The sequence below is a fragment of the Vanellus vanellus genome (genome assembly GCF_965231255.1).
Source record: "Vanellus vanellus genome assembly, chromosome: 12".
NCBI classification, from domain to species: domain Eukaryota; kingdom Metazoa; phylum Chordata; class Aves; order Charadriiformes; family Charadriidae; genus Vanellus; species Vanellus vanellus.
In genome coordinates, this window is record NC_138917.1 from 16,064,716 (window position 1) to 16,084,769 (window position 20,054).

The 20,054-nt window shown below is 43.7% G+C and overlaps 1 protein-coding gene across 1 annotated transcript in view; it reads right to left on the minus strand.

Annotated features, from left to right (window-relative positions):
* Positions 1-20,054, minus strand: part of ZNF423 (zinc finger protein 423) — a gene marked incomplete at its 5' end in the record, with an annotated part of 233,847 nt that overhangs the window by 187,211 nt on the left and 26,582 nt on the right. Inside the window, one exon of the mRNA XM_082489199.1 lies at positions 5,274-5,333. Within this exon, the coding sequence (XP_082345325.1) occupies positions 5,274-5,333 (60 nt within the window). The remainder of the gene's footprint in view (positions 1-5,273; positions 5,334-20,054) is intronic.

A 20,054-nucleotide genomic window follows, 5' to 3' on the forward strand; every position in this document is an offset into this window, starting at 1 on the left:
ACAGTGTCCAACATTTGCTGTCCACTGCTGGGAGTGCACGGCTTCCTATGGATAGAAGGGGCTGAGTATAATCCTCATATATTTTATATTGGTATTGGGATCAATATTGGTTCTTTAGTATTATTAATATTAATTATTTAGTAATATTCTATTAAATCTCTTTATATTTTGACCCTCGTGTTCCCTTGTTTTTTCTCCAATTTCCCTTCCTGGGTGGGGAGGGGTCATCAGGTGATAGAATAATTGTCTAAACAACAATAAATTGCTGTTGGTTCTTCAAACCATAACATCCTGACACAGCCCATGCCCAGCGGGTTGTGCGGCTGGAGCAGCACCAGCAGGGGCTAAGTGGGAGCTGCCAGGGGGACACGGGCAGAGAGCAGGGACAGCCCTGGATACTGTGAGACCACAGGGGATGGGGTTCTGTGAGGATGGTGTGGTGGCCTTGGTGGGCACCAGACAGTGGACCATGCCGGGGCGTACAAGTCCGGGGTGCTGGAGGAAGGCTGAGGGGACAATAAACTTGGTGGGGCCAAAACAGACCTTCAAAAGGGGAAAGGTGAGGAAGGAGAAAACATTTTCTGTAGCTTATCTGAATAAACAGAAAAGGGGAAAAAATTAACACATGAATACTTGCAGGGGCAAGTCTGCATTCGCTCCGTGAGACCCTGGCTTTCTCATCCTTTTTGCTCCTTTGGCAGCCAAAATTAAACCCAACCCTACAAAACAGTAAGAGGGGAACAGAAATGTTAAACACCTGGGAGGTGGACAGAAGCAGCGTCGGGACCAGAAGACCGATGGTGTAGGACAGCACAGAGAACAGCCAGAAGGGAACCGGCAGGGAGAGCCCCGAGCAGCAGAGGCAGCCTTAAAAACACCCCGGTACCGGCTTTGGCAGCCCTGAGCAAAAATAAGTCTCCAAACTACATCAAGATGTTCCTCCTCTGAAGATACAAAGTGAAAATTGAGATTTACATAGCTGGGAGATGCCATGCAAAGCAAAAGAGAGGGGAAAAGGAGTGACCACAGGGTGGTTGTCTTTTATTTTGTGGTTTGTTTCTCAAAAGCTGCTGCTTCCCCTTTTCTTTTTTTTTTTCTCCTGAAAGGAGGAAACTTTACTTTAGATTTTTAATTGCCTTATGTAATTTTTTTTTAGTGTACTGTATAAAACAAGCACGTGGGAGAACTCTTAATGGCAAAACATCAAATGTGTGTGTCCTAAAATCTTGTGTTGGTTTGGTCTTTTTCCATGCTGCATTTTGTTAACACATCCCTCGCACGTGTGCCCAGTCGCTGCAGCGAGCTCAGTGGCACGGACAGGGAACCTGGAGCAATTCGAGGAAGGGGAGATATACCAACCTGTAATTTATTTTCATGATTTCTGGAATGCTGTAATTGAATGATACTAACGTGTGCTAATGGGTGGTTGGGCACTGGCATTTGAGAGGTCCTTCCAGTCATGAACACTACAAAGATCCTCTCATGTTCTGCAAACACATGTGAACCAAGACAGACCCTGTGCCATTTGTCTCAGGCTATGGATCCACAGTTCCCTATCTCTTTCTTGATCAGTATCATAGCTCATAGCTGCGTACAGAAATAAGATACCTTCAATTACCTCAGAAGCAGACACCAAAAAAAACCAAAAATGAGGCTTTTAGGTCTGCAGGCTCCTAAGGAGAAGACAGAATCTGCTCCGTTTGCCCCAGACAATTCAGCCGAGCTTCCCTAGGGCCTCAGTCAGGCTAATGAGAAACTCCCCAGCAACCCCCATGTAAAAAGCTTTCATAGGTCTTTAAAATGCCTTAAATTCTCTATATATTTAGTAAGACTTTTTACTCCTTTAAAATGTCCCTCGTTGCTCCTCAAGATAATACTCTCGTGATGTATTACAACAGCAATGCAGCATTGCAAAGCAAGGGTCCAGCCAGGCAAATATTGAATCTTATTTTCCTCTTGGCTTTGAAGGAGCAGAAAACCCTTTGGCAAAGCAGAGGCAGGCGCTTGCCTGGCCCCCCAGCAGCCCTGCTCAGCCCACCCTCCCTAATGCTTGCGGGGTGGGATGGACGGGCTTCAGGGGCTGCACTTGCTGTTAAGAGGGAAAAGTAGGGGGAAGGAACACTTGGCTGCGCTCCTCCACTAGGACAGAAAACATCTCTGCCTCTTACACAGCAAAAGACTACTGACCTGCTATTTAACAGCAAGCTAAGTCCTCAGATTAAAAGAGGAAAGGAAAAGCTTTTTTTCTTCTTTTTACATTAAGGAAAAAATGTTTACATGACCTGAAGAGGAAGGAAATTCACTATACGCCCATTGTTAAAGGGGGCTGGTGGACACCCAGGTTATTTACCCTGGCGTGAGGGCAGCCTCTGCCTCCTTCTACATTTTCCTGATTCTCTAAGTTAATACATACAGCCTTTACGTTGTGGTAAAAAAGAAAATCATAAAACTATTTGTAGTTGTATCTAAAATACTTGAATAAATTCCTCAGTGAAATTACACCAAGGGTTGGATTCCTGCAAAGCATTTTACTTTCGCAGGTTTTACCAGAATCAAGCACTTAAGCCAGAGCAGACAGCAACTTGCGCACATACCCCACCACAGGAAAAAGGATGGTGATGCCTGTGCTATAAGGCATCACCAAACAGACCGGAGCACAGGATTTCTGTTGCCAACGTGTCCACTGCCAAATCTCCACCAGCTGCACTAAGCAGCTCCGGCGAGCAGGACCTCGCCCAGCACTGCGGCACAGTCGGGGATGCACAAACCCTGCGTCTTCAGTACCCTTCAGCAGCAGAGGAGCCAGCCAACCATCAAGAGGCAACACACCAGCGTCTGACATGTCTTGCCCTGCACCTACAAAGGCTTATGCCTGCCCTGGGGACAGACAGCTACGCGGACAACCCCGCGACTGCAGATTCAACTCATACTCACATAAAAAAAATACAGTATAGCTTCTGCTGGTTTAATAAACAAAATAAGATATAGCAGCAAAAGCACCTTCTCTCCCCACAACTGCATCTATATAAATAATTTGCTAGTATTAAAAAAAAAAAGTTTACAAAGGACAATCTACCTGCTCTTGCTGTCCCTGTGTATTGCACCACCCTGGGGCCGCCACTCCCCCGGCCCACAGCAGCTGCACAGAGTGCCAACAGAATTTTTCAGAAGTCGCTTTGTATGTGTTTGCACACACACACAGATGTACAAACACACACAGGAGAAGAAGGGAGAGAAATATGTTAATTTGAAACATCTGGCAAATGCTTCAGAGTTAACAAGTCCCGGGTTTGGCCTTTTGGTTTTTCTTCTGTTGGGGGGGTCAAGGAAGGGGAGGCAATTTTGTCATTTTGGGCCGGGGAAGGAGGGGGCATGAAACGAGAAGTTGAAGCGTGTTTTTCCACCCTTTATTGAAGTTCAACATCACACTACTGGAGCTAATGCAAACAGGAAGATCATAAAAGAACATAATGAAAGTCTTGCACACTGGGACTGAGCGACTGGTTTCAGTTACTGAATATAGCTTTGGAGGCACACCACACAAGAGCCAGTGACTCCACGAGGCTGCACCACCATGTACTAGGGCCTTTTAAGCTTTTTCTATGTAGTTCCTCAGTCATCTTCCAGCCTGCAACCTCTGTCCCATGCACTGCACCCTATCTTGATAGGATACTGTATTGCATCTTTATACCGTGCAAGATTGACATCTGTAGCTACTAAATGTATTAAGAGGAAAATCCCCCCATTAGCACACATTTTCCTTAAGCTGCCATAAATCACACGTACAATACATTTTATCCCACATCCGATGACTTGAATGAGAGCCGTAATTATGGGACTAAATGAAGAGAAATGGAGGAGACTCAACTAATTTGGGAAAAGCCTTTCACAAGCTGTCTTTTACTTACAGCGTAGGTCCCAATACCATCCAGAAATCCCAGATTAGCTCCTGCTCTGCACAGAAATGATTTTTGTTGTTGTTGTTTTGAACCTCAGCCTGCGCTAAATTTAATACAATTCAAGATTTGTGATAGATAACACCGGTAACTCCGCTCCACTGCTGTTTGAGACGAAGGTCAAGCAAGGGAGCCGGCGAGCGCTCTTTTCATGCGCCGTTAGCTCCAGGCACAAAGGGGCCTTCGACATCACAGCTGGGGGTTTGAGCAGCAGCAGCAGCAATATTTGCTATCAAAGACTAGTGAAAACACAAACCGTTCCAACCACTGTAGCGCCCAGAGATGATGCACCCAGAGCTACTGAGAGTGCAGTCGGTACAAAGTGAAATGCCACCAAGTGCCACACAAAGGCAGCTTATGCCTTCAAGACCAGCTAGATGCTGACTTCAGTAAGAAAAGCCTCCTGTGAGCCAGTCTCCCCGTGACTTTTATAAAACCCATGCTAACCACGAATGCAGCACCATTGTTAATTTTCGTATTGCTCCTCAGTTTCTGAGCTGTTTTCACATTGCTGCTGAGCTTCTAAGAGAATACCATCACTGCAGTCCAGTACAAAGACAGCACAGAAAGAGGTACTGGCTTCAAATTCAAAAATATTCTGACAATTTCATAAATGTTAAAGGCATAATTAGACAGTAAAAGATCCTTACACAGGACACAAACAATGACTGAAATGTGGTGAGTTACTTTAAATGCAAACTAATCTAACATTTACCCTCAGGTTTGTCTTATCAATACATATTACACAACTACAGACAAACTTGCTTTGTCCTGTTTGGTTTCTCGAGGCTCTTTTTATTCAAATTACCAGTGTAACACAGCTGAAAAGCATTTAAGTGTTATTACTATCAAGCAGACCAAAAGCTGGTTCAAATGTTAAATCTTTCTACCATGGCGGTGTAGCACTTTTATTCTCCAGCCCTGACAGTACTTTCCAATTTCCTCCAAGAGGAGAAATACACACATTCCAGTTGAGACTGAAGTTTAAAATTCCTATTAAAGTAGCTTTTATGTAATTAGATTGGAATGAATGTGCAACAGTGCCCATTGCAGAAAACTTCAAAGTGGTTATACTGGAGAAATCACAACCCGTTTCAGTGTGCCCACAAGAAGAAATAATGGCTCTCCGGAGGATAAGAGTATATTAGTCTCTGTATGTAATAGATTTTATTGACCATATGGAACTGATATAAAAATTGTGTTGCAGTGGGTAGTCTTGGATTTGAGACAGGAATGTGACATACAAAATACAGTTCCTGTAAAAAGCCTGGCAGCTTTCTGGCAGTTTTTGCAATCAGAAGAACCTAAAATATTTACCTGATTGAGTCACTGATGAGTCCCAGGTCAAAGCAAAATCTGAAGATTCACCCTCTTCAACTGAAAAAGAACAAAAATAAGTTGTGATTGCTAAAACAAGCCAACTGGAAAGCAAAGCCATCAGAAAACTAGGTCCACTATGACATTAAGTATTAAAACAGACTTCTGCACTGGTGAGAAAGAACTTACTGTTTTCTATAAAATAATTCATAAGGTGGAAATCTAGTAAAGAGATTTTCCCAACTTTTTAACTTAAATATGGGATTTCTGTTTGCAGTTTCTTCCTGAACAGGTAACAGTAAGTTCATGTGAAATTTTAATAGAAGTTTAAATATCACTAGCTGCTAAGTATTCAGATTTAAAATTTTGTAAATTCACAACAACTCGCATGTGCAAAATTGCCATTATAAATGTAGAGGTCATTTTTGAAATGCATGCTGGAACATGTCATAGTAAAGAATTGTCCTATGAAGGGAGAATTGCCTGACTAATGTAATCTTGAAATAATTACATATTAGCCATATTCAGAACCGAGCGATATCTTAAGTTTTTTCAGAGTCCAGAATTTTAAAAATACCATTATAATGTGCGACCGTGTTCTGTAGCATGGTAGTCATAAATAACTGCATTTAAGGCTTGCCGATGCAAAAGCTGTCAAGACCCAGGTGCTCAGCCCTTACAAGCGACGAATCTATAACCTTCTGCCTGTTAAGAATTATAAAATGTCATTTGATTCTTACATTCTTAAAAATTACTAAGAGATCAACTGACAACAAGCGGAGCCTGATCCTGCCGTTACTGAAATCAATGGCAGTTTTACTAATGTCAGACTGGGAATCTGAAAGCAGTAACCGCAGAAATTCTTTTTAATTGCAAAAGTTGATCAACTTCACCTGCCTGCTCTGTCATTGTGACACCAAACAAATATAAATCATGGGTCTTTATTTCCTCGTGAAAAGTATTTATTCCATGTGCTGAAGAATATATGTCTTTTATTTAAATTACGTTGGATTCAAATGCAAATTCTACATAATTCTGCAACTGAAACCCAAACGATATTGCAAAGCCGCAAGCACAGCCCCTATTGACCAGATGGGACCTGTATGCCCAGGCCCTGGAACCTGCTCCAGTGAGCATTTACATTGAGTATTTACTTTTTCCATCCCAAGATTCTTGATTTCATGCTTTCCTCCCCCTTTTTTCAATCCAGTAAGGAATTCTGGCATCCTGTAAGCTTATCTATCAGGTTGATGTCAATGGTGACATCATGTGGCATTAGGAACAGAGAAGATTTACACAGAGATAATTTACACAGGTGGTACCTTGACCGATTTTGATTTTATATTCAGACCATAAACAAATACGTACTCCACAGAAGGGCACAGTTCCGGTCCCGTTAATCTGCAAATTTACTAACAGAGGAGCCTGAAATTTGGCCACTTCCTTTGAAAAATCATACTTAAGACACAGTTATACTTTTTCCAAAAAGACTATGTTAGCATAAAGGCCAGATCACATAATATTAAATTCCAGAATGATAGAGAAAAACAAGATACAAAGTTGTGAGCTTCTTGAAGCCGCTATGAGTACTATTCCCTGACAGTGGCAGGGCAGGCTTGGCTCACGCATGCTTTCTCCTAAGGGCTCACCTACCATTTTGTGTTCTGTAAACCACCATCTTGTTCCTACTTCGACCTATCTCTTAATAGAAAAACTCTGAACATAGTTATCCTAAATACAATTTCACTCTTACACAAATATATCTCGTTTTAACATTGCAATCTACATACATTTGGGAGGTTTCTGCCCCCAAACTAGATAAGCTAAGTTAGTACTTCATGTACCTTACTCAAAACAGACAAGTGGAACGTTTTAATTTTATTTTATCCTTGACTGCTTTTTGGTTGGCTTGCTTGGACTGTTTTATATATTACTACTTTTATGCTGAGGTTTTTTTTATTTCTTGACATTTTATCTTAGAAAGAGGGGTGAAAAAAAAAGTCAAGTCTGCTAAAAATACATAAAGGCAATAAATTCAGTCCTAGTCAAGTAAAAGTATATGAGATCAGTACTGGTCATTGGCAATTTTAGCAACATGCTGCCTCTCATGCTGGTTAGACACCGGAGACTGCTCTAGTCCTTGAGCTGCTGTAGGGCAGCTGGCTCCAGCACGTAACAAAGCTGGTTTTTGGAATCCCTCAAATGAGGGCAAAGGTTTGAGTCAGCCTCTGTTGGCATTAATTTGCTTTGTTCCCTAATGACTAAAAAGGGGACTGAGAACATATATGTGAAGACGACAGCGCTTAAATCCATTTTATATTATTGCAGTCATGGTTTCAGGTTGTCCCCCTCTTATTTGCACAGACCCACCACATAGCTGACAGTGCTGCACCTCCGTGTAAGGAGGAGGGCCGGTGGGACGGAGCCTCTTGAGCTTAGACACAGACGCACCTCCCTGCAGCTGCTGCTCATATCACTATTCCCCTTCTTTCTTTTCTTTTTTTTTTTTTTTTTTAATAATTTTTTAAGCAAACATCATCTTTCATAGGATCAACCATAAGACAAAGTAAGAGCTGAACACCCTCCAAGAAGTATTGCTGCACCAGACTCATGTTTCTCTTGGGCAGCAGGTCAAATTGTCCCCTCAGACGGCGAGCTCAGGGCAGGGGCGCTGCCAGAAGGGAGCCGGGACCCCACACTGTTTGCTGTGGTGCTGGCTGGGGGTGCCCAAACACATCCAGGCGGGACATGACCACTTGGTAATGCCAGGCTGGCACTGCTCAGGACTGGTGTTAGGTGGTTTTATGGACCAGTGTGGTCACAGTGATGGCCAGTTGGGAGCACAGACCCAAGCACTTGACCCTCTCCTGCCTGCCTGTCCACCCACTAAGCTAGGCAGAGGGCATAGAGAAACAAGGGGCAAAAGCACGCCATGTCCAAAAAAGAAAGTCTATACACCAGCGTAATTAAGAGGCCCCAGAGGTTTGGAAGGGAAGAGTGTCTGTGAAGCTGAAGCAAAAAAAAACCAAAAAAAGCGATCAGGCTTTGTCACAGGCACCGAGCATAATTGTAGGGCAACACTTAACTCCACTGTGCTTCTGCTCCCTCTCCATGATGGGCATAAAACCGAGAGCCGAGAGGTTCTTCCGTGGCCGCCTTGATCTTCTGGATATTAATTGTTATTTAAGGGGCCGGTATTTGAAGTGGTGTCACTGCTGGTTTTACCTCAGCCGTGACCAGAAGCCACAGAAGTCCGAGGGAAAGATAATGGCTTTCTTCCTCCCAAACTCACCTTAGACACCTAGGCAGATGCAGCTAAAATTTGCCCTCAGTTGCACGCAGCCATTGCTGGACTCACAGGGAAGCAGGAGGAACTTTCCTGGGCTGGTCAGAGACCAGGTGCTGGTCTCTGGGGAGCGGAGTCCCACAGACCCCCATCAGGAGACAGACCCCCTTGGGGCTGCCTTAGGGCCTGGCCAACCCTCCCCGGGGGGGCAAAGGGGGTCTGGAACAGATTTGGCTGCTACAGCTGTGAAGGGATTTCCAGCTCTTGCTACTGAGAACCAAGTCAAAAAAAAAAAAAAAAAAAAAAAAAAAACCATTCTGCCTCAGCACAGGAGGACTCGCTGCTGTCACGCCAAGAGAAAAATCTCTGTTCTGCTCCAACTAATTGTGGGACCTGAATGCAAGAGCCAGAACAGGGACAGGGCCAACATGGAGAGAAACTGTGGGCAATGGCAACACCACAACACAGTACTCCCACACACCCCAAATATTTGCATTTTGCCTGCTCGTCTCAGATGTTCTCCAAGGATGCTTATTTAATTGCTAGGTCACGAGTGCTGCAGGCTCAAAGATTTCAGTTCTTTGTGCTCAGAGAAACTTCCAAAAGAATTCAGTATCCATTCCCCCAAGAGCGAGAACATCTATTTATGGGGCTACCATTACCTGAACTCCATTCACAGTCACAGTGCTTATTTAACACTTTATCACTCCCAGGAAAGAAGTTAACCTTATCAAAGTAAGACGCTACTGAACCAAATGTTGATTTCTAGATGCAATCAAGCTTTACAAGTGAGCAACAGCCCCTCAGTAATTCAGAAGGCATGTGTATGCTCCCTTATCCTATTACACAGGCTTCGAGGACCACAAGGACCAGTTTAACACTTCCCATAATATAAAAACTCCATAGTATGCTAACTAAAATGTCAGGAACTGTGACAGCTTGAGAAACCACTGAGAAATATGTCGGGTTACAAGCAAGTCCCCCAGTTGATGGGGGAACTTTCCTGTTACTGAGAGCTGCGCTCCGGTCCAGAACCACTCCCTCACCCACGAGCAACCTTTGAGAACACCGTGTATAGAATAGCTTGGGTGCAGAAAATGCTGGTGTCACTTTCTAGCTCGGAGGATTTTGTCAGATTTTGTTGGTGACAGAATGCTCTCAGATAAACCTGGGGAAATCTCACCGATGCCTGTGTATCAGCTGTAATGTATGTGTCAAGATTCACAGCTTTCCCTCTAGAGAAATACTCTAGCACCGATCTGCATTGTAAGCCAGTCACACAACAATCACCTGTTTTCCCTGACCTAGCTGTAGGTATTCACAAGCAAGAGCTCTGTGATCTTCTGTAATCTTCAGGCTTCTTTGCTGCCTTTCAGGCACACATCTCCCCGTGTTGTTCTCCCCAGCCTTTGCTCTGTCCCTCCCATCACATGAGATTACATGCTCCCAAATCAGCGTAGGACACAGAATAGCCCCATCTGACCGCCATTCATCCGCCACGACTCATCCCACAGCATTCGCAGCCTGGGATTTGATACAGCACTCTTAATCCTGCAAAATGCAGAGCAGCTTCCATTTCCACGAAGTCAAAGGGAGGGGAGGATGCTCAAAACTTCGTGGACGGAGGATTGTAAATTAGCCAGTTTCCAGCTGCTTGGCATTGCAGGAGCACAAAAGATGTTAACAATCTTTACAGTTTAAATAGCCTGGTATTTTCCACGCACATCTAGAGTCTGTCCTTTGCAGAGGTGTAGATAGGCTTGTTCCTCAATCCAAAAGATGAGGAGAAAGGGCAGGATACCTCTGCTCTCACTCAGCCTCCTGCCCGTAGGTGTGTGGTCCTGCACAGCACCAGGAGCTACTACCAAAACTAGCAGTGGCATACGGCAAAAAAAAAAAAAAAAAGAAAAAAGTTTGGAAATGGCTACCTTGAGCAGAAGCCAGCTAGCCTCTTCTGTTAAGATTATCTCCCAGCTGGGTATAAGGCTTTCCCTCTCTCCTGCTTAGATGTTCCCTGTTAGATTCTCCACCTCCTAATAGTGGCGAGACAAAAGTCTGCAACACACAAAAATCTGCAGAAGAGCAGCGAATGAAAGTAGCAGTATGAAAAACGGTCACATTTGGTTTTTTACATGAAGCGCCGCTGCAGCAGAGCTGCGGTCCACTGCCCGGGAGTACAGCAGGGTGCCAAGCCAGTCCCCAGCCAAAGCACACCGCACCTGACGAACGGGGCTGCCTTTCTTTGTCAGCAGGCTGGGGCTTTCTGCCCCCAGCGTGCAGACGGAAACCTTCACATTCAGCAGGAAAATAGGAAGTTTTACAGGGCTTTGCCAGTGTACTGAGAATAGGTGCCTGTGAATGTATCCTGACGCTTTTACCATACCTTGCAGCTAAAAGGAAAGGGAAATCCCCCTGGTGCCTCTGTACCAACATTCAGGGGAGCAAAAAGGTACCCAGCAGAAGAAACCAGGTGTGCTTTATACCAGCCATTTGAGCCAGTTTACTTCCTTCGGAAAATCAACTTTGCAGAAGGATTGCTGCCAGGTCTCCCTGTGTTTACTAGATATTTTGTTTGTTTGCATGATCATTTCCATTTAGCTTTAGTAACGCTTACCCATTTTTTTTTCCCCTGGTGGTTGGTGGAAAGGAGCACTGGGACACCAGGGCACCCCCAGAGAGGTGAGAGTATATTCCTCACCCGTGCCCTAGCCCCTGGGAGCTGCTCGTGGTCCCTCGTGGCTCCCATGGGCAGCTCCAGAGCCACCTCCCTGTTCTCTCCCCACTGCACAGCCAATTCAGCCATCGGTGGCCCTTGGCCAGGAGGGTTTTTTCCACCTTAAATAGGACCATTATATATTAGTCCTTTCACGGGCCAGCAGGCCAGGGAATAAGACAAGAGGGTTTACTGACATGGCTTATTTAGCTAGTTCAGAGCCTAAATTTGCACAACTTCTCTAGCTGCCTTCTGCAAAGTCAGTAACGGCTTGGCAGAGACTGTGGGTTTTGCTGGCAAAGTCAGCCTTTTTGTGTGAAGGAGGGAGGAGTGGGGAAACCCAGACTGCTGTGCTCTTTAGGTCAGGGAAAAGGAAAAAAAAAAAAAAGAAAGAAAAATTTAAAAAAGGAAGGATGAGACAAATGGCTCAAAATTACAAAGGAAAACTGAAAAAAAGACAGGAACAGAAAAAGATGTGAAGGTGATTAAGAAGAACAAGACAAACAACAAAATAAGGTAGCACTAGCAGGTTTATGCAAAGGAGATCTAATTATGGGTGGCTAAATCCTCCAGGACATTAATATTCCATCGTAATGTGTCTAGTTTCCTCCTTTCCAGACATGGCAGGGAGGAAATGAGAATCACTTAGATACACTGTTTAATGAGCAAATGATGGACGATCACCAAATACAGCCTGCCTGATAAGTATCCATTAGCTTAAACTCGCACAGTAAATCTGTGCCCAGCTAACAGGCCTGCCTCTTCAAACACTACAGCAAAACTTAATGTAACTGCAACTAGAGAAAGGGATTATTGTAAATAAAAATCTCATCTGTGTAAGATAACAAAGACCATAGGACATACATAAAGGCTAATCAGAGCCCTTCCCACAGACCGCACACCTGACTCACAAGCCAGAGCATATTTATTCCCAGTGTTCATATTTAATTTTTGTGTTTCTAATTCACAGACTCCACTGGAGACAGATATTTCCCATCAAAATCTATTATGTAAATAAATACGAGCGTACGGTGTAATAAAATGCAGCCAGTGTTTCAGGTTGCTCTCGAGTTCAACATCTTATACACACAATACATTAAGCTTATAGCTCTTAAAACTGGGCCCGCAGACACCCTGTTTCCATACTTCACATTATAGATTTGGAATCAATATTCTTACTGATGTTTCTTACAGCTTGTCACTGAAGGTTAATCCCCAGAGGGCAGGGTTGTTTGTTTGGTTTTTTTCCCTTGTAATTGCAATATGTGGTATTTAATCTGTGAAATGTTCAGGAATTTAGAGGTTGACCTGGAAGAGACACCTGGTCAAGGAGCCCCCTGCTCTGTGCTACATATGAGACCCACAGCAGCAGCACCTCAGCCCCGCACAAGAATCACGTTCCACCCACACTCTGGTGCCAAACCATTCCAGCAATAGCTGGCACAGGGAACATCCAATTTTAGGTTCCCCATATTTCATCAGGAACACTATCCCACTGCTCTGCCACAGGGAAAGTATCCTTTGCTGGGCATGCCATCGGTCCCTCCTCTGCCTTGTAGTGATCTATGCCACCTCCCTGCGCCCCCAGTGCAAGGCACACATCTCCGGTGCCTACCCACCCATTTCTTGCCTTTTTGGACAAAAATCTCTTTCAATAGTGGTTGTTTTTAATTATTGCTTCCACCTCAGAAATGCAGACAAGGGACTGGAGTTTGGCGATCCTTCTGCTTTTTCTGCCAGGAGTTTGCCTGGCCATGAAACTGGTGGGGCACACCCTCCCCAGCCCAAGGGAGGGACCCACCCCATTGATGGCCCATTCGTACCCGGCACAGAGCTTCCACTGACGTGCTGCATCCCCAGATCCATCATCTGTGATAAGGTCTGCTGGAAATGGATGGGAGCACCCAGGGTCCCTACCCTCACCTGCCCCGGTTAGGCTGAGCCCCAGGCCACACCACCTCAGCTCTGGTGGGGCAAGAGCACAGGCATGGGGCAGACAGCAAAGAGGTGGGGAGGAAAGTGGAGATGGACAAGCACATGGGGTGCAGGGTGGCCAGCTCCTCTGGAACCGGGATAGAGAATGGCAAGCACCGGCTGCCTGCAGGTGCGCTCCTCCCTGCATTATTATATGCATTTCTAAGGCAACTGTCACTATAGTGTCTGCGCCTTCTTTCAAAAATAGATCTACTACAAGTAAACAGACGCTTTAAAGCTCAAGTGAAACAAAACAGGTGAATCTGGCATTCCCCATGTTGCTCATAAAATCGTGTATTTTACTTCAGCAACCAAGAGTTTAAATATTCTTGCTCCATCTGGAATGCCGCTGGATGACAGAAACATGTACGTGTTGAAACCCTAACAAACCAAAACAAGGAAAGTAGAGAAAAGGGGAATTAACACACTCACTATTTACAGCCAGGACTTTAATTCCATGAGTCGAATTTGCAAGTTGTGAAGCAATCCCTTGCTCTGCTAAAATGCCAAAAGCAGGCTGAAGTTACCCAAAGACAAGACGATGATGTGAGAGTGCCATGAAGAGTGACAGACCAGAGGTGGGCCAGTAAGTACAAAGACCAAGCTGCTACTTAAATACTTGCAATTTCTTACACCTTCCTCCAACCTTTGGGTGTAAAACTTTTACTAGTGAAGGCTCGGCTACCATCCTGTGCACTTCTGAACACAGATACCTGGTAAGTGAAGGTACACAAATCTCAGGTATCATTTAAGACAGTATTTGCAAACACGTGGGACACAGGGCTCTGCGTTGGAAGACAGCAGACCCGAGAGGTGCAGTTGGCAGAGACAAGGTACACATGGCCGAGTTCAGCTGGAGGGATGGTACGGGCCATAGGGATGCCAGAAAGGCCTTTATTGTTTCCGGAACATAAAAAAATGGCTACAATAAAATGAAGTTTCAGAATGAAGCCAAAGCATCATGAAGTTTAAACACTAGGCTTTGCAGGGTCTCACCAAGTCAGATTTATTGCATGCTTTCCTTCTCCAGGAGAAAATAGAAAAAGAAAAAAAACAGACAGGAAAGAGCACTATTTTTACATTAAGGCTATAAAGTTTCTCTGTGAGCAGGTTACCTAATAAAATAATTTACATGTGCTGGCCCCATCTTGAGGCAACTAATGAGGATGCTGAAAGGTTAAATTCTAACACAGACTAATGACACAAAGAAAGGGGAATGTTCTGAAATTAATTAACATAAACTTTTATATGGGAACAGGAGCGGAACCAGGGAAGAACAGAAGTAGACAACTAGGCTCTGCAGATGGGTAGTGGGGCCATAACTCTACACTATCTCTTGCTCTGGTAAAGCACATAAAGAGATCTACGTACACCAGCAGACTGAGTACACCCTACCTCGGACTGCAGTCGGCTCCCCATTGCTACTAATGGGCATCGCCCTTCTGTGTTCGGCTTAGTCAAAACCATCTGACTAACCATTCATTCTGTAATAAAACAGTTGCAAAAAAAAAAAAAAAAACACACAAAAAAAACCCAAAACCAACACAGTTCACTGTCCCACCTGCTATGGTCAGACCAAGAGCCACATGCCTCCAGACCTTCCTGCTGTGGACAGCAAGCAGCCTTTTCCTTACCTTTGGCAAGGCGCTGCTCTCAGGATGCAATACTCTCCAGCTCAACTAATCATCACTGTAAATCAAGTCTCACTTCACAGCTATCCCATTTTCCCACTATGAATTTCATCCAGATCCAGCAGAAGCAGATGCAACATCTCCCATTTCATGTGGATCAGGCGTGATATTACTGTCAGCCTCCATCCTGAGCTGTCCCAGATGGCAGGGGGACCCCAATTTTCAGACAGGCCCAAGGTAGAGAGTTTAATGCCCATGAAACATTCACAGTTGCAAATGTGATAAAAAGAATAGAAAATTACTTAAACAGCAGCAATTACCTTGAGGGTCACTGATGAAATGGTAAAGCATACAAAAACTCTGCTCTTACACATGTTTGAGTCTCTTACTTCATAATTCTTCAAAGCAGGTTTTACTACGTTATGCCTAAAGCTCTAGTCCCTGCTGCAGCGAGTTCCAGCAGGAGCAGAGCTGCTGTACCAAACACTTCGTTTAGCATCACTCTCCCCTCCACAAATACCCCATTCAGCGCCCAGGGATAATAATCACAGCTGAAAAGAAAAAAAAAAAGAAAAAAAAAATCTTTGACCAGATTTCTACACCTCAGCCTAAAAATAATACACTGATTTTTACTCCTAACCTTTCAAACTTGGAAATTTTTTCACTGGTGAGCTACATTTGCAGCGTAGGTAGCACAGAAAAAGGAAAAGAGAGGAGGCTTTTCCTGACCAGCCATTTTAATTAGAGCTGTGAGGGCTTGGAAAAACCCATCTGGTGAGTGGAGTTATTTCCCCCTTTCCCCTTCTCTTGGGATGCTGGTCCCAATCAGAAAGACCTAAATTTCAAGTGTAAATCCACTGGGCTATCCGTGCACCCACTTTGCTGCCAGTGCAGGGCCAAACAAGGAGGGCTTCGGCTTTCCTGAGTGTACATGGCCTTTCGAGGGCTGTTTGTAGAAGTTTGTTTCTCAAGCAAATAGCTGGCAGTGTCTCTTTTGTGCATGCAAGTGTATGTGTGTGTGTGTGTGTGTGTGTGTGGTAATACTCCCCAGGCTCGCTCATTTTAATGCTGCTTTCTCCCCAGATGAAAATATACATATTCTTATTAAGAAAAAAAAAAGTGCAAAGTATAAATTTGCATCTATGATCATTTCTGGTTCATAAATTGTATTTCAATAATAAAACAATATACTCTTCTGTACTGCCTCTTAAATACTAACAGGAAAGTCTGTCCTATTTGTACACAAGCCTGGATATTTTGATGAAGGAATACACAAGTCACATAAAATAAACACCATAAAGTGAAATACAGATAAAAGGGTAAAAAAAAACACCCCAGCTGTAAAGCATGGAGAATCCAGCAACTCATCCCACTTCCTTTGTCATGGGAAGAGTTTCTTTGGTCACACAGAGTGCCCCATGTGAGCGGATGCTCCACACTCCCCAGGCATAGGTGCCCCACACTTTCCTACTGCATAATTTTATTGCACAGGTCAAGGGAAATTCTCCAGCTGAGATTCTTCCTACTAGAAAGGCAGGCTCTGCTGGCTGCGTTAAGGTGAAAGAAATTACAATGAAGCAGAGAAAGTTGTATACATCACATATATCCCTTTGTAGAGTCAAATTTAATTTGCAGAAAAACCAACTCAGCCACCATAAAGTGGAAACTAATATTTTTTATGACCCCTCAACAACCTGTCCTTAGTGCTAACATACCATAAATAAATTTCAACATCTTGTTATACGTGTAGTTTATTTAAAATAAGACTAAAAGGGGAACACAGTTCTTACTGAAAATTGGCACACATACAAAGAAAAGGGAAAAGCTGGCTTTTAAAACTTTATTCCAAAGCCTACTTTTTTTTTCTCTTTATTCCTATTAAACTTACAATCTTTCCACTGAAATGAAATATAGTTTCCAAATATTTTCTAATTCCGAATGGATTTCCCCAGTGTAACAGTAATAATATTTTTACAGTTAAAAGATCCACTGATTTAATAAGTGTGATTTGTGTATTTAGAAAATTCATTAGAGCAGACATTCCCCGACATTTTTAGATTTATTTATTTATTTAGCCTAATTTGGGTACACTACTTCAAAAGAACGCTTAGAGCTTCCCAGTTCCTTAGTCACTCACTAATAACATCTAATAATTAATAAAGACATGTAAATTCTTAACTCCCAGAACTATTCCAAACTTACTATCTGTACGCTTCATGTCATGTCTCACTTATAGACATCTGCATTACTTTGTTTCGTAAAACGCTGAAGGGACACGTACTTATCTTGCTCTCCACCACGAGTGAATATTCAGGGACGCTGCAACCAAAGCAAAGCTAAACCAAAGCCTGAGCAAACCTCTTCTCTAGGAGCCCACAGCATCTTCCAGGGAACTGTGGAAGCTTTTAGCTGGTTTTATTGCATGGTTGTGTCCCTTCTGCAAATGCCTGGTGCTTGCATGCTTGTGCAAGTGCACGCATGCTTGTGTAAGCGCACGCATCTGTGGCAGCTTCTGCAGCAGCTATGGGGGACAGGCACTTCTTCAGCCACCATGCAGAAATACAGGTGTGGTATCAGGTGAGCACATCAGGATGGTCTCGTTAGTGCCAATTTTTAACACGTATTTGGGAGACAGGCGGGAATGAACTGGCCAAACACGCAGCTGTGATATGGAAAGAAATGGCCCAGTTTAAGAGTAAACGCAATGCTCGGGACAGCGACTCTGAAAGTATCTGTAGAAACAAAGGCAGCAGGGAGGGCATGAGCAACCACCCTCATCCCCCTTCGTAAGGCTGTCAGCCCTTTCTGCCTCTGCCTCCAGAGATGTTAAAATCCCTGTTCTGTGGACAGAGACCATGGGGAATAACATTAGCTGAAACCATCCTTACTTGGAGGCAAATTATATTGTGTCTGCTCCTCTCTGACAAGTGCTTCTGTCAGGGCTTTGTGTTCTGCAGTGTTTCCTTGTCATATTTATTTGCTTGTTTTGATTTCTGGTCTTCTGTCGGGAGGAAGACTGCCAAAACCGTAACTCCTGTCTCCTCGAAGTACTGCTGAGCCTGGGAAACGGGGCGTGGGGATTTCCACACACAGCTCAAGCCAGTACGTTGACAGAAGTTTCCCTAAAGAAATACAACTTGCATAAAGTTTTGTATTTAAAGTTCAGTGGACCAAATGAACAGGACTTGAAAGAAGAACAAAAATAGCCCCACTTCCCTAAATAAAAGGTACCATAATAGGTATTACGAAATGACGGTCAGAATAAACTTCCCATGTCAGAACCACACGCAGATGCAAGGTTATTCATCACAGACAAACTGTAACTGTGCTGGTAGTTTTGCTGTGTGTAAAATGAGTCCCCCAGGTTTGAGCAGTTTCTGTTACTACTTCTTATAACCTGCAAATCTCTTCCTCAAAGCCAAACTAACATACAAAAGCTCCTACCTCCCAAAACAAAGACCTTTCTTCCAAGCTAACCACTATAAAAATGCTCAGATAATTAATTTACACTTGAGGCAAACAGGGCTACTTAGCTGAACCAATGTTTTTTCCCAGGCAAACTTCACCCATAGCTAATGGGTCAGAGTGCAGCAGAGTTCCTCTACAAATTTTTATGACATCTGAATATATTTCCTATCCACACTTGTATGTTTCCCTGTTAATGAGATTTCTCTGTTGTTCTGTTGATTTCCTGATAGAGTTACATAATCTTATGGAGATTCTGCAGTAAATAAAAGCTGTGCTTGTGCTCAGTCCATGCTTACTCATGCTTCACGATGTAGGCGTGTTTTGGCTGTGCATGCATCAGTACAGAAACGACTCCAAGTCACACTGACAAATGAACTGCCTACACAGCAATACGGCAGAGAGGGGGGATCGACTGCTGACGTCCCTCCTCTACGAGTTACGGACACTACAGTGTTCTGGAACACCATCAGTTTGTATTAGTGCTGACTGGTTTCAAGGATGGGCTGTTAAGGTGAATGTCACTCAAGCGCATGTAAAACTTCCTATTGATCAGAAAGCCAAGCCTGTAATCGATAAAGGCACAGACGTCCTTTCTGCTCCATCATGCAAGTGATTTGTCTAAGAATATGAAACCATGCTTTTATGTTAAGACAAGGTTTTGTGACAGTCTCTGTTTGGGAAGAGGCAAGCAAACGTTTCTTCTAAATATATGAAATAATCATCATAATTCTGCTATGCTCAGGGAGACCTGAGCTCACCCCGACCTCCTGGCTCTTACTGTGTTAACCCTTCAGCACCAGCCACCACTGGCCACACCAGAGGCTCTCGTGCACCAGTTGGTGCTGGTACCTCGTGAGCGAGCTCTTTGCTGTGGTTTTACTCACCGCACTGGTTCTGGACCAACAACCCTGAGCATCCCTCACAATCTGAAGTTCTCCACCCTGCAGACTCCTAAAATCATCTCTTTGATTCAAATTCAGGGGAATGGGATGCGTTCTTCCACATCTTTTCAGATAAACTGGGAACATTTTACTTCCAATATGGGCAATGTTGCACTTAGCCACTTTTCACACGTACCAACAGACAGCCTGACACCAGGATGCGTCGGTGTTTCTGACTGCTCACACTGATAACACAGCCTCCATGTCCACTCACCGACAGCTCCAACATATGAAAGAACAGAAATCTTGAGTCTTTAAGGTTAATTTAACATTAACCAGTATCTTAAGTCCTACTTAAAGTGAAGTTTTGTTTTGTTTGTTTGTTTGTTTTTTTCCAAAGAGAGTTACTAACCAACTTTCAAAAATAAGACATGTAAGTGGCTCCTGTTGAAGCAGGAATCGCAGCAAATATTGTGCTCAAGCCTGGACATTTTTGTTCTTTCCAGAGTGCAGAACACCCGAAAGAGCTGACACTTGCTTTAATTCCTTAAACCAGGGGGGGAAATCTCTCTTTTAAAATAATGACCTACAGGAATTCATTTTAAAAAAAAAATGCACTTGCATTTTAAATAAGTTAACACTGCTGAATTAAAAAAAAGAAACTGAAAATTATTCTTTTTCACATCTGTGCTTATATGATAGATGCTGTTCAAAACCACAATCAGTCTCCTAAAATACCCCACTTCCACCCACTCGGCTGAACCCAGAAACTGCTTTAAAAAGTGTGTTTCTGGGCTATTGGAGTTGGTGGAATTTGAAGCCAAGCCT